This window comes from Panulirus ornatus, chromosome 41 (genome assembly GCF_036320965.1).
Source record: "Panulirus ornatus isolate Po-2019 chromosome 41, ASM3632096v1, whole genome shotgun sequence".
Taxonomy (NCBI): domain Eukaryota; kingdom Metazoa; phylum Arthropoda; class Malacostraca; order Decapoda; family Palinuridae; genus Panulirus; species Panulirus ornatus.
In genome coordinates this window covers 3149723-3164498 of record NC_092264.1, presented here as the reverse complement: position 1 = coordinate 3164498, position 14776 = coordinate 3149723, and the positions used below count along the sequence as shown (strand labels likewise).

The 14776-nt window shown below is 40.3% G+C and overlaps 1 protein-coding gene across 1 annotated transcript in view; it reads right to left on the bottom strand.

Annotated features, from left to right (window-relative positions):
- Nucleotides 1-5011: 5011 nt before the first annotated feature.
- The window catches only part of LOC139761624 (dolichyl-diphosphooligosaccharide--protein glycosyltransferase subunit KCP2), a 59218-nt gene continuing 49453 nt past the window's right edge, over nt 5012-14776 (bottom strand). The window contains exons 3-4 of the mRNA XM_071685895.1: nt 10171-10301; nt 5012-5256 (exon numbers count right to left, since the gene is read on the bottom strand). Coding sequence (XP_071541996.1) covers nt 5139-5256; nt 10171-10301 — 249 coding nt within the window. The 3' untranslated portion in view covers nt 5012-5138. The remainder of the gene's footprint in view (nt 5257-10170; nt 10302-14776) is intronic.

Sequence of the window (14776 nt, the reverse complement as noted above, 5' to 3'; positions counted from 1 at the left end):
GCACAACTCTATCCATAGCCCACGCCTCGCAACCATACAACATTGTTGGAACCACTATTCCTTCAAACATACCCATTTTTGCTTTCCGAGATAATGTTCTCGACTTCCACACATTCTTCAAGGCTCCCAGGATTTTCGCCCCCTCCCCCACCCTATGATTCACTTCCGCTTCCATGGTTCCATCCGCTGCCAGATCCACTCCCAGATATCTAAAACACTTTACTTCCTCCAGTTTTTCTCCATTCAAACTTACCTCCCAATTGACTTGACCCTCAACCCTACTGTACCTAATAACCTTGCTCTTATTCACATTTACTCTTAACTTTCTTCTTTCACACACTTTACCAAACTCAGTCACCAGCTTCAGCAGTTTCTCACATGAATCAGCCACCAGCGCTGTATCATCAGCGAACAACAACTGACTCACTTCCCAAGCTCTCTCATCCCCAACAGACTTCATACTTGCCCCTCTTTCCAAAACTCTTGCATTCACCTCCCTAACAACCCCATCCATAAACAAATTAAACAACCATGGAGACATGACATATGAAAATGGCTTCATATGTCATGAAATAATAAAAATCGGAAGACGAGCAATGATAAACAGTGACCATAAGGGAAACATGTCCAATTACTAGATTCATGATCAGAAAGCAACTTGATCTGAAATTTTGTACTTGAACAATGTTGTGTCAAATGTGGAGAATCAGGCTGACATGGAATGAGTCATGGTATAGTTGGAACAATATACTGTAGGAGTGAAATTTTTTGATTTATAAGGATAAGGAGAAGTAATTGTACATTACTACAAAAACAGGGGCATGTTCACTTATATGAGTACAGACAATGTTGTACAGATGCAAGTTTTGAGACTTCAATGCAAAAGAAATAAAGGGGACATTCGTGTAATATGAAATGCCTGAGGACGGTGTATTGTAGTATTCTTATATATTATCTACTGAATTTGTACTTCTCCCATGAAGCTATCTACACAACTGCAATGCTAGTTAATATAAAAGCAACAAGTCATCGAGTCCCTTCAAAGCTGTTTGTGATAATGAAAGATAACAGTAATTGGCTTGTCAGTGTGGTAAAAGTAAGAAAGCATAAAGATAATGTTACAAGTTCCCACTGGTATTACTGCAATGCAATTACCTCATTGCACTGTGGACTGGTACCCTTTCTTTCTCAAAATTTTCAAAATTTTAGCCTCAGAAGATGCAGCCTTACATTACAATGAGATTGGTTTACCAGGTAAATGAATGTAAAAGTGAAGTATGGTAATTAGTGTAGTATGACAGATTTAAAGTCAATTGAAATGGCTCAGACATATCCTATGTTAAAAGGAGAAAGACTAAAAGGATCTATTTGTCAGAAATAAACAAGGGAATATGGTGAAACTATGTTCATGGAAGGAAGGAGGCTCTGGACCTACGGTATCATGCAAAGAAAGAATGCAAGGAGTAAGAAAGAAGAGTGGAAGAAAGTGTAGATAGAAGTGCAGTTGTGTGTGAATGATATGTCTAAAATATTTAAAGATACTAGAATCAGGTTTGGATGGTATTGCAGTGAAATTTATTAAAAAAGCGGGTGACTGTATTGTTGACTGGTTGGTAAGGTTATTTAATGTATGTATGACTCATGGTGAGGTGCCTGAGGATTGGCGGAATGCGTGCATAGTGCCATTGTACAAAGGCAAAGGGGATAAGAGTGAGTGCTCAAATTACAGAGGTATAAGTTTGTTGAGTATTCCTGGTAAATTATATGGGAGGGTATTGATTGAGAGGGTGAAGGCATGTACAGAGCATCAGATTGGGGAAGAGCAGTGTGGTTTCAGAAGTGGTAGAGGATGTGTGGATCAGGTGTTTGCTTTGAAGAATGTATGAGAGAAATACTTAGAAAAGCAAATGGATTTGTATGTAGCATTTATGGATCTGGAGAAGGCATATGATAGAGTTGATAGAGATGCTCTGTGGAAGGTATTAAGAATATATGGTGTGGGTGGCAAGTTGTTAGAAGCAGTGAAAAGTTTTTATCGAGGATGTAAGGCATGTGTACGTGTAGGAAGAGAGGAAAGTGATTGGTTCTCAGTGAATGTAGGTTTGCGGCAGGGGTGTGTGATGTTTCCATGGTTGTTTAATTTGTTTATGGATGGGGTTGTTAGGGAGGTGAATGCAAGAGTTTTGGAAAGAGGGGCAAGAATGAAGTCTGTTGTGGATGAGAGAGCTTGGGAAGTGAGTCAGTTGTTGTTCGCTGATGATACAGCACTGGTGGCTGATTCATGTGAGAAACTGCAGAAGCTGGTGACTGAGTTTGGTAAAGTGTGTGAAAGAAGAAATTTAAGAGTAAATGTGAATAAGAGCAAGGTAATTAGGTACAGTAGGGTTGAGGGTCAAGTCAATTGGGAGGTAAGTTTGAATGGAGAAAAACTGGAGGAAGTAAAGTGTTTTAGATATCTGGGAGTGGATCTGGCAGCGGATGGAACCATGGAAGTGGAAGTGAATCATGGGGTGGGGGAGGGGGCGAAAATCCTGGGAGCCTTGAAGAATGTGTGGAAGTCGAGAACATTATCTCGGAAAGCAAAAATGGGTATGTTTGAAGGAATAGTGGTTCCAACAATGTTGTATGGTTGCGAGGCGTGGGCTATGGATAGAGTTGTGCGCAGGAGGGTGGATGTGCTGGAAATGAGATGTTTGAGGACAATGTGTGGTGTGAGGTGGTTTGATCAAGTAAGTAATGTAAGGGTAAGAGATATGTGTGGAAATAAAAAGAGCGTGGTTGAGAGAGCAGAAGAGGGTGTTTTGAAATGGTTTGGGCACATGGAGAGAATGAGTGAGGAAAGCTTGACCAAGAAGATATATGTGTCGGAGGTGGAGGGAACGAGGAGAAGTGGGAGACCACATTAGAGGTGGAAAGATGGAGTGAAAAAGATTTTGAGTGATCGGGGCCTGAACATGCAAGAGGGTGAAAGGCGGGCAAGGAATAGAGTGAATTGGATCGATGTGGTATACCGGGGTTGACGTGCTGTCAGTGGATTGAATCAGGGCATGTGAAGTGTCTGGGGTAAACCATGGAAAGCTGTGTGGGGCCTGGATGTGGAAAGGGAGCTGTGGTTTCGGGCATTATTGCATGACAGCTAGAGACTGAGTGTGAACGAATGAGGCCTTTGTTGTCTTTTTCTAGCGCTACCCCGCACACATGAGGGGGGAGGGGGATGGTATTCCATGTGTGGCGAGGTGGCGATGGGAAAGAATAAAGGCAGACAGTGTGAATTGTGTGCATGGGTATATATGTATATGTCTGTGTGTGTATATATATGTGTACATTGAGATGTATAGGTATGTATATTTGCGTGTGTGGACGTGTGTGTATATACATGTGTATAGGGGTGGGTTGGGCCATTTCTTTCGTCTGTTTCCTTGCGCTACCTCGCAAACGCGGGAGACAGCGACAAAGCAAAATAATATAAATAATACTAGAATTAGCAGGGGTAGTTCAGCAGAGGAGGAGGGAAGAATATAAGATGTGTGAGCAGAATGATAAAAGTTGAGACAGGAAAGTACAAGAAGAGTAAAGGAAGATTTTAGAAGAAAGTTGAGTGAAAAGTATAGGGAAAATAAGAAATTGTAATGGAAGGAGGTAAAAAGGAGAGGTGGATATAAAAAAGGAAATGTACTCGATAGAAGTAAGGGTTATTGAATCAAGAGGAGGAAGTGAAAGATGGAGAGTATTTTGAATAATTGATGAATATGGAAGCAGGTGTGGCAGCAGTTGTTACATGCATGGATATGAAGGATGAAAGGAAAAGGAAACAAGTGCAAGAGCCTACAACAAGAAGGGAAGTAAGAAGGATGCTATGAGGCACCTAGAGTGGATGGGATTATGGCCAAAATGATGAAGAATGGAGGAGAAAAGGCAATGGAGTGTATGCATTATTATGTCACATAATTTAGCACAGGAGCAAGTTGTGCCTAAGGATTGGATGAAAGCTATCATTGTTCCATTAATCAGAAGAAAAGGTGCTAAGGATGTATATACAGTAAACCCTTGATTCAACAAATTGATCAGGAAAGGGGAAGTCTGTTAATGCCAGAAGTCTCTTACATCGAGAATGTAACCCATTGTCCATTTTCTAATAAAATATACAGCAATACAATACACAGTTCACAAGCTTTAACTCCTCTATCACTTGATGCCATTTTGAATTGTAATTAACGCAAAATTATTTAATAAATATAGTCAATTCTCTGTACACAACCTGACCACAAGGTAGCTTGAGGCAGACAGACCAAAACAAAGTGAGTATAACCCCACACTACCAAAAAGTTCATGTTCGATCCATGTGCTCAACATTCATTTCATTCTCTACATAATCGAACCTTGGGAATAAGAGGTCTTAGATACACTAAGAAGTGGCACTGGAGATCGACATGGAGACACTTTTGCTGTAGCCACCTCCTTGAGGGAATTCCCATGGAGAATGGGCACCAGAGGTATAAATAGATACCCTGATAAAAGTTCCACTCTTGGCACTCCTTCAATCATCTCTGCATTATCAAAAATAAATCGTAAAGTAGATTCAGCAAGTCCAAGGGTATGCTCAATATCAGCTGTTCATTCACCTCTCTAACAATGTTTGAGCACATCCATCTTAACCTTAATGGTGACTGCCTTATGCTTCTTATCATTATTAATGGTAACAGGAGAACGTGAAAGATGCTTTTTTGGTGGCATGATGCAAGAAGCAAAACACTACAGCAGAAAATACAAAAGTATCCCATGACTACAGACTGAATCCACACCATGCATACACATGCTTCTTGTACAGCAATGGCAACGCCGCACCACCACACTGCCAGACCAATGATGGTTACATTATCCAAACTCAAGCCCACATACATTGAAAAAAAGCATATATGGGCCAAGTGCATTATTCTAAAAATGGCATATTAAATATTTTTACGATAAAAAAGTTACTTTAAGGATTCACTCGGCTGAATGAAAAGTATGGTTTTTTCTTTCATGTCTCATAGTTTATTAAAAAAAAATTGAATAATACAGCAGTAAACTGGAATGGTATGAGGACATGGAAAGCTTGAATACCCAAGAGGTCTAAATAATCTATTTCTGATTGATTCTTAATTGGTTAACTTTTCTTTCTTCTTTTTGGAGCTCACTGCAGAAGGGGCAAGTGCAGCTGTGCTTGACTGGCCCATCTTGTTGATATAATATAATCCAACCAAAGAACACAGCAAACTGAAAAATATAATGGTTATATCATTCACCTTTACAGACATGTCTATTAAAATTCCATCTAGTGGATAGTGTATGTTGCATCAAAGCCAAGTCAGCAATGTATCTTTACTTTTCTGGTCAATTTGTAATTCTGCACTGTATGCAAGCAAAATCTGATGCCATTTGGTATTTGGGATGACACTTGGTAATGCAACAGTGTCCTATCATTAGCCTAAATTCATGCTTAAAGGTTCTTGAATATAACATGAACTGGAAACTGTACTAAGAGTGATTTTAAATGAATGAATCATTCTAATGCTTTCCCTCCTACATCAGCAATATAATTCCCATGATTGTCAGTATCTTCACAGCAAGTATTCCAAGTTTTTCCTGATCTTGACATTAATCATCCTATGTAAACAGCAAATGTATTGGCAGCTTAACCTTCCCTTGCAGCCCTTTTATGAACATTCTTCAAAAATTACCTTGTTCATTTATGTTAAATAACCTTCGACATAACAAGATATTGTACAAATTACCCAGACACAAAGAAAATATCTGTTTATCCACAAACCAAAACTTTTATTTACAATACTATAATCCCAATACCCAACTAGCATTAACTACATAAGTGAAAATGTTTTGTTTATTCAGAGTCTTAACGATATATCAAAAACAAAACAGCATTCAACAAAATCCTCCCCATTGCGGTTCTTTTTTTTTTCTTTTTTTTTCCAATTTTCTGAGGAACAGAACAGTAAATCTACCTCACAGTGCTGGGCATCTCCATCATTTTTATGAGCTGGGGGGCCACAGCTCTGTGAATGTAACTCACAGTAGGTAAAGGCGACCTCAGGCAAATATGGCATGCTTAGAAATGCATTCAATAAGAATGCACGTTAGTATAGGTGAGTGGGATGCATGAAGTATTAGTGATGAATGTAAAAGAAGAGATGTAGAAACTTTTAAAGTGGAACACTGAACATGACAAGTCTTGTCACACATGGCTAAGAGGTACTAGGGCTTCTGAATTGGCTGCAAGATGATACAAGTATTAATTTTAGAGGTGTGGTGTTCCTAATGGAAGATGAATCCTTTGAAAGCAAGTAACTTTAGGATTAACAGTTGGAAAGTTCAAATGTGAAGCTAGAAATGCCCATAACGTTGCATGTGCTAGTAACAACAGAGTTTAAAGATGCCTTCAGCTGAGAAAGTGAGAGCAATTAAGGGCGCGGATCCAGGAGGATAACGACATAATAGGGATCTTGAATGGATGGATGGGGGAACAGATCAGAGGGTGACAGGTGAGTATATGGTCCAGATGCAAAAGGCAAATATGAGAGAATGCATGAATAGTAGGCATCAATATTATAAATACATACTTCAAAAATTCTAATATTATACAGCCACAGGTGGATTTTGAGAAGACCATGAGTAAGTCTTGCTTTCAGTAAGAAGGAATAGAATTTGGCTGTGTACATCGTGTGCAGTCTAGGACATAAATGGGACAGGATTTATCAGATCACATGGAGGTAAAATACAAGTTAGCCTTTTACTGTATGTGATATATGAGTTAAGAATGAAAAAATGAGAGAGAATGCTAGAAAAGGTAATGGATGAGTCAGATGAAGAACTGTGATGATCAAAGGTAGTTCAGGGTGAGGGCAAGGTGAAGTGGAGGCAATTTAAGACTACATTACTGAACACTACCAAGACAGTGTGTGGCAAGGTTGCTGAAAGAAAGCTACAACAAAGTGGAATGATGACTTGATGTTAGTGGAGAAAAAAAGTTGGGGAAAGAGAAGTTATACCTTCCAAAAAATAAATATAATTAGTGGGCAACAAGTACAAAGCCATGCACAGAAGTGTTAAAGGATGGAGTACATCTATGAGAATACAAAAAAGGCTTTCTAGAAAAATAATTAATCCAAAATTGAAAGAATATGTCACTCTGAAAGGTAAAATGAAATAAGAAGTATATATATGAGCAGGTTCTTTTAAGAGGAGCCTCCTCTGAAATCTTTATTGGTGGTAGTACTCAATTTCAATCTTCCCCTTCATGTATCAACTCAATATGGTCAGTTTCCCCTGTAACGTTGGAGGCTCTCAACAACTACAACTGGGCATTCATCAAGAGATTCCAGTTCCTTTGTAGTTATGGTGTAGAATTTGGAGTTTGCTTAGGCCAAGGTGACAAAATTGGCTCATGCTTTGCTGCATGTGCTTAAAGTTTTTTAGATTGCTATGGCAAAGTTTCTTTAAAAAAAAAATTTGAAATTTACTGCAGGATTCTCATTGCAAATTGAATCTAGAAAATCTAAAAAATTAAATTTTTCTTGTGTCACTGAAAGAAAGCTTTATTTTTGTTTTAATCATAAACTTTTCCCATTTTGTAAAATTTGCATCTTTTGTCAAGAGAAGCAAGATGCCCTTCTTCTTAGCTGGCAAACAGGCCTTTGGAACACTCATGAGGTCTTCTCAATTTACATACAAGTAGTGTACTTCTTTTCCTCCAAGTAACAGGATTATCGGTGACCATACTTTTAGGAGGTGAAGTAGAATCTCCGAGATGGTATATAATGTAAACATCCATTGCATACCATGCTGCCACAATCTTAAACTTCCATTGCATACCATGCTGCCACAACCTTTAACTTCCATTGCATACCATGCTGCCACACTCTTATCATGCAATTGTCCACTGTCAAAAATGAGAACCATCGATGTTGGCACTAGAGGGTTCACTGCACCTCTGTAACTCCTTGGCTGACATGTCCTTTTTTTAGTGTCCTCTCACAATAATGAAGGGGTTTTCAGTTAAAGATTTGATATGGTTCAGGTAGCAACTGGCAGATACTTCAATATCTACCCCACCAAGATCTAATATTTTCTTGGCTTGAGACTCTGTTCCTGCCTGCAAATGCAGCACTTTATATTCTGACTGTCAAATCTTCACTGGTCTTCCACAGCCAGATATAGTGTCATATAGCATATATAGAGAGGTTCTCAATCTTCCCAGGAAATACGATATCCAAGAACTATGCATGGGGAGGATTCCTCAACAGAACTTGCAATGGCTTCAATGCCATCATCTCAACACTCTGGATCCCATTCCCGAGATGGAAAATAGGGTTCAAGAATCGGAGTTGCGGTGGTCCAGGTCTGGTCCTTTGTTGATGAGCTTAGCATCACAATTGTGGTATTTCCAGGAGATGCAGACTTGTTGGGTTTTTTCCAGATTGAAAAAATTGGAAGAAATCCTTCAGAAACAAAATTGTATCACAGGTTTCACATTATACCATCATTTTCACTAATGTGACTACTTAGACTGACTCCAGAGAAATACCCCATATCCTATGAAGTGCAAAAACACTGGGATAGCTCCCCCATAATTAACTAAGCAAAGCTTTGGAAAACTGCCTATTTAGGTTAAGAGCACTAGAAATGCAATAGTCTCTCAGCTAATTATAGTGTAGGGTGGACCAAAGAGAATGCCACTCCTGGATCCACAGGCTACCTCTAATGATTCTTCCATCATTAAAAATTATCTTATCCTTTTCAGGTGGAGAGGCAACCACCACAGCCCTACTATTAGCTATCATGATGAGAGAAATCCAAAATGAGATTTTTTTTATCTATTTTTCCAAAGAGAATTTTTCAAACAATGAAATGTCCTAGATATAAAACCCCCAAAATCAATGACTGGCTTTTCATTCATGGACTATAGAGAGACAAATATGACTCCACTGCATAATCCACAGAATTCCCTCCATCATGTAAAAGGTAGCTAGTCTTTGGGAGGACTGTAGAGAGAAATTTAACAAGTATATGTGCAGCAACAACAGATGGTTGCTCATTAAAGATCACTTGCTAGAATGTGTAGCATTCACCAAGGCAGTTCGTCAACACAGTTAACTTACAGTTGTCATATAACCCACATTCTTTAGATGTAATGTTGAATATAACCCTTTACAATAATATGTAGAGTGTGTCTTGGTGTGTCATCCTTGTACAAAGAAAAAGAGCAAAAAAGAGCATCAGCTTGGAGGTAAGTTTGACATTCCGAGTTGTTTTCAAGTTCATCAATGTAATGATCATGCTGCTAAAGTTCTTGGCATGCCCACCTAAGCTACTTTATAAATATCCATCAACCTCCACAGAGAAATAAGAGGCCTTCCCGTGCCTTACACTTTAGCAACCTATACTCACCAATTCCCATGAAGCACAACACTGGAAAAATGTCACAGCGTAAAGACTCAATAAATACTAAACAATAAACCCAACCTAATCTTTAACTCCACTCCATCAGACATACATCCACCTGAAACTATACTCCTCAGACATCTAAAAGTCACACTTTTTGCTTTGTGCTCTGAGCACAATAATCTCTTCAATGTTTCAAACAGTACTTCAACATACCACAATAACCTTCAAGCCCAAAATGCATTATCCATAGAAAATACTGAATGCATACTCCTTCTTTGCCCAGCACTCACCCTATAAAGACAAGCACATATCACCTGACCTTTTGACCTAAGGTCCCACCTAGTGGGTACAGCTGGCTTTCTGGGAGATGTACAAGTCCCATAAAAGAGAATTCTGGGGTAGAGGTATATATAAAATTTTCCATAATCAAACTTCCTTTCCTTCATACTTGTTTACCTATTCTTATTTTAGCATGGTATCATAAAGAATACATGACTGACCCTTTAAGGAAAAATCCTAAGACAGCTCCTCCTCCTTTTCCTTACTTTGGAAAATGATAATGCAAGAGGGAAGAATTTCAAACCCCTCTTAGTTACTTCAACAGGCAGACATGTGGATAGTATTCTTTCTTCCCAAATGTGGGTTAATTATTTCCCTCTAAAGTTAATAAATAATCATACATGTTATAATAGCTATGTTGGCAAAATATAAATATATATCAAAACTCACCAAACTGTAACAGAGACTCTGTGTACCATACCAGCAGCAGAGCAGGCAAGAATCATACAGAGCACTACCTCAGGAATCACACGGGCTTGGAACCCTTTTCCAAACATGATGTTTTCAAGGTTACTCACAGCCTGCTCATCAGTTAAGAAAAATCAAAGTAACACATGGTACAACTAATAAATCTTTGTGAACAGACCATTCTTATTTTCTTACTATATTGCTTCACCAAGATTAAAGAAATTACATATCTATTTCACTGGCTGTACTCCTTTTATTAGTCTATGATTTCACTCCTTCCAGTAAAGAAATGTTCACTGTGAACCACATGCAATTAAAGCTAGACTCTAAATGTATGCAACAGCCATAACGTTCATATACCGTTTGTTGTTGAGCCACTTCTACTCATGTACTATCAATGATGGCTTCTAAATGTCTGCAAAGGCAAACTTCAGATTCTCTTGCCTAATTCAAAAAGTTACAAATCGGTGAATCTAATTATCTATCCATATCTTTGATACATTCCTCCCATGAAGTCCCAACATGGAAGTGGCTACAGAAAAAGAGCCTCTGCTCATCCCTGTCCTTACATGCCTCCCTCACATACACCATTCCATGCATTCTTACACCATTCCTCTCCCTCCAGTGCTCATCCACTTTATTTCCCCATGTCACAAGAGACATTCCTGTCACACCAACCTCTTGAATTATACCATAATTTTTTTTTTCTACTTTTTATGTTGAAGGCTCCAGTCACAAACAAAAGGCCATATCAAGGCTGGGCCTTAACTGAAAGAGAGAGAATGATGAAATTGAAAAAGAAAAGACAAGGGAAAGTAATACCAAATTTTTGAGTGAAAATCCTGTCATTTGAAATGTGCCGTGTCATAGTTATTGGGAAAAGACACAAGAGGGTAGAAAGTTCCAGAGCTTTGGTGTATAGGGAAAGAAGCAGGTATCAAAATGGCCCACCCATGAGTTGCTGATGGCCAAACAATAATCATGCGATGCAGCAGCTTGCCGAGTATCGTGTGGTCTAGCTAGTGGTGTGTACACACAAGCAGCCATCTCTCAGGAGCAAAAACTTAAGTAATACCTACAGAAGAGGGGAGTGTGAACCAAGATTGCATTGTAGGGCAAGGGGGTCATACACTTTCCTTGCATTCTTTCATGCCCAAGTCACCTCAAAAGTATTTCACCCACTCTACTACTCCACAATTCATTCCCTACCATACCAAAGCTAGCACATACACCCTCATTTCTCTCTTAACTCCATCTAGTCATACCACATGCTTCTCAAACAGCCAATTTCCAAAGCCTGGATTCTTGACCTCCCTAATCATTCCATGAGCACAAAGAGGTCCAAAGCTTCAAGGAGGTTGGAAAGAAATAGTTATCAAAATGGCCCAACTTCGAGCTGCTAATGGTCACAAAGTAATCATGTGACATAGCATCAGGGTGAGGATGTTCCCTCTGAGGCTCAGTCCTCTGTTCTTAACGCTACCTCACTAATGCAGGAAATGGTGAACATGTATGCGGCAGGGGTGCGTAATGTCTCCATGGTTGCTTAATTTGTTTATGTATGGGGTTGTCAGGGAGGTAAATGCAAGAGTTTTGGAGAGAGGGGCAAGTATGCAGTCTGTTGTGTATGAGAGGGCTTGCGAAGTGAGTCAGTTGTTTGTTAATGATACAGCTCAGGTGGCTGATCGGGTGAGAAACTGCAGAAGCTGGTGACTGAGTTTGGTAAAGTGTAAGAGAGAAGAAAGCTGAGAGTAAATGTGAATAAGAGCAAGGTTATTAGGTACAGTAGGGTTGAGGGACAAGTTAACTGGGAGGTAAGTTTGAATGGAGAAAAAGTGATGGAAGTGAAGTGTTTTTCGATATCTGGGAGTGGACTTGGCAGCGGATGGAACCATGGAAACAGAAGTGAGTCACAGGGTGGGGGAGGGGGTGAACGTTCTGGGAGCGTTGGATTATGTGTGGAAGGCGAGAATCTTTTCTGAGAGAGCAAAAATGGGTATGTTTGAAGGAATAGTGGTTCCGACAATGTTATATGGTTGCGAGGCATGGGCTATGGATAGGGTTGTGCGGAGAAGGGTGGGTGTGTTGAAAATGAGGTGTTTAAGGACAAGATGTTCTGGAAGGAGGTAAATAGGGTGCGTAAGACAAGGGAGCAAATGGGAACTTCAGTGAAGGGCGTAAATGGGGAGGTGATAACAAGTAGTGGTGATGTGAGAAGGAGATGGAATGAGTATTTTGAAGGTTTGTTGAATGTGTCTGATGACAGAGTGGCAGATATAGGGTGTTTGGGTCGAGGTGGTGTGCAAAGTGAGAGGGTTAGGGAAAATGATTTGGTAAACAGAGAAGAGGTAGTAAAAGCTTTGCGGAAGATGAAAGCCGGCAAGGCAGCAGGTTTCGATGGTATTGCAGTGGAATTTATTAAAAAAGGGGGTTACTGTATTGTTGACTGGTTGGTAAGGTTATTTAATGTATGTATGACTCATGGTGAGGTGCCTGAGGATTGGCGGAATGCGTGCATAGTGCCATTGTACAAAGGCAAAGGGGAGAAGAGTGAGTGCTCAAATTACAGAGGTATAAGTTTGTTGAGTATTCCTGGTAAATTATATGGGAGGGTACTGATTGAGAGGGTGAAGGCATGTACAGAGCATCAGATTGGGGAAGAGCAGTGTGGTTTCAGAAGTGGTAGAGGATGTGTGGATCAGGTGTTTGCTTTGAAGAATGTATGTGAGAAATACTTAGAAAAGCAAATGGATTTGTATGTAGCATTTATGGATCTGGAGAAGGCATATGATAGAGTTGATAGAGATGCTCTGTGGAAGGTATTAAGAATATATGGTGTGGGAGGCAAGTTGTTAGAAGCAGTGAAAAGTTTTTATCGAGGATGTAAGGCATGTGTACGTGTAGGAAGAGAGGAAAGTGATTGGTTCTCAGTGAATGTAGGTTTGCGGCAGGGGTGTGTGATGTCTCCATGGTTGTTTAATTTGTTTATGGATGGGGTTGTTAGGGAGGTAAATGCAAGAGTTTTGGAAAGAGGGGCAAGTATGAAGTCTGTTGGGGATGAGAGAGCTTGGGAAGTGAGTCAGTTGTTGTTCGCTGATGATACAGCGCTGGTGGCGGATTCATGTGAGAAACTGCAGAAGCTGGTGACGGAGTTTGGTAAAGTGTGTGGAAGAAGAAAGTTAAGAGTAAATGTGAATAAGAGCAAGGTTATTAGGTACAGTAGGGTTGAGGGTCAAGTCAATTGGGAGGTGAGTTTGAATGGAGAAAAACTGGAGGAAGTGAAGTGTTTTAGATATCTGGGAGTGGATCTGTCAGCGGATGGAACCATGGAAGCGGAAGTGGATCATAGGGTGGGGGAGGGGGCGAAAATTTTGGGAGCCTTGAAAAATGTGTGGAAGTCGAGAACATTATCCCGGAAAGCAAAAATGGGTATGTTTGAAGGAATAGTGGTTCCAACAATGTTGTATGGTTGCGAGGCGTGGGCTATGGATAGAGTTGTGCGCAGGAGGATGGATGTGCTGGAAATGAGATGTTTGAGGACAATGTGTGGTGTGAGGTGGTTTGATCGAGTAAGTAACGTAAGGGTAAGAGAGATGTGTGGAAATAAAAAGAGCGTGGTTGAGAGAGCAGAAGAGGGTGTTTTGAAATGGTTTGGGCACATGGAGAGAATGAGTGAGGAAAGATTGACCAAGAGGATATATGTGTCGGAGGTGGAGGGAACGAGGAGAAGAGGGAGACCAAATTGGAGGTGGAAAGATGGAGTGAAAAGGATTTTGTGTGACCGGGGCCTGAACATGCAGGAGGGTGAAAGGAGGGCAAGAAATAGAGCGAATTGGAGTGATGTGGTATACAGGGGTTGACGTGCTGTCAGTGGATTGAATCAAGGCATGTGAAGCGTCCGGGGTAAACCATGGAAAGCTGTGTAGGTATGTATATTTGCGTGTGTGGACGTGTGTATGTACATGTGTATGGGGGGGGGTTGGGCCATTTCTTTCGTCTGTTTCCTTGCGCTACCTCGCAAACGCGGGAGACAGCGACAAAGTATAAAAAAAAAAAAAAAAATGTGGCGTGATGTGGTTTTATCAAGTAAGTAATGAAAGGGTGAGAGAGATGTGTGGTAATAAAAGGAGTGTGGTTGAGAGAGCAGAAGAGGGTGTATTGAAATGGTTTGGTCACATGGAAAGAATGAGTGAGGAAAGATTGACAAAGAGGATATATGTGTCAAAGGTAGAGGGAATGAGAAGTGGGAGACCCAATTGGTGGTGGGAGGATGGAGTGAAAAAGATTTTGAGCGATCAGGGCCTGAACATACAGGAGAGTGAAAGGCATGCAAGGAATAGAGTGAATTGGAACGATGTGGTATACCAGGGTCAACGTGCTGTCAATGGATTGAACCAGGGCATGTGAAGCGTTTGGGGTAAACCATGAAAAGTTTTGTGGGGCCTGGATGTGGAAAGGGAGCTGTGGTTTTGATGCATTACACATGACAGCTCTAGACTGAGTGTGAACGAATGTAGCCTTTGTTGTCTTTTCCTAGCGCTACCTCTCGCAAACGCGGGGGAAGGGGGGTGCCATTTCATGTGTGGTG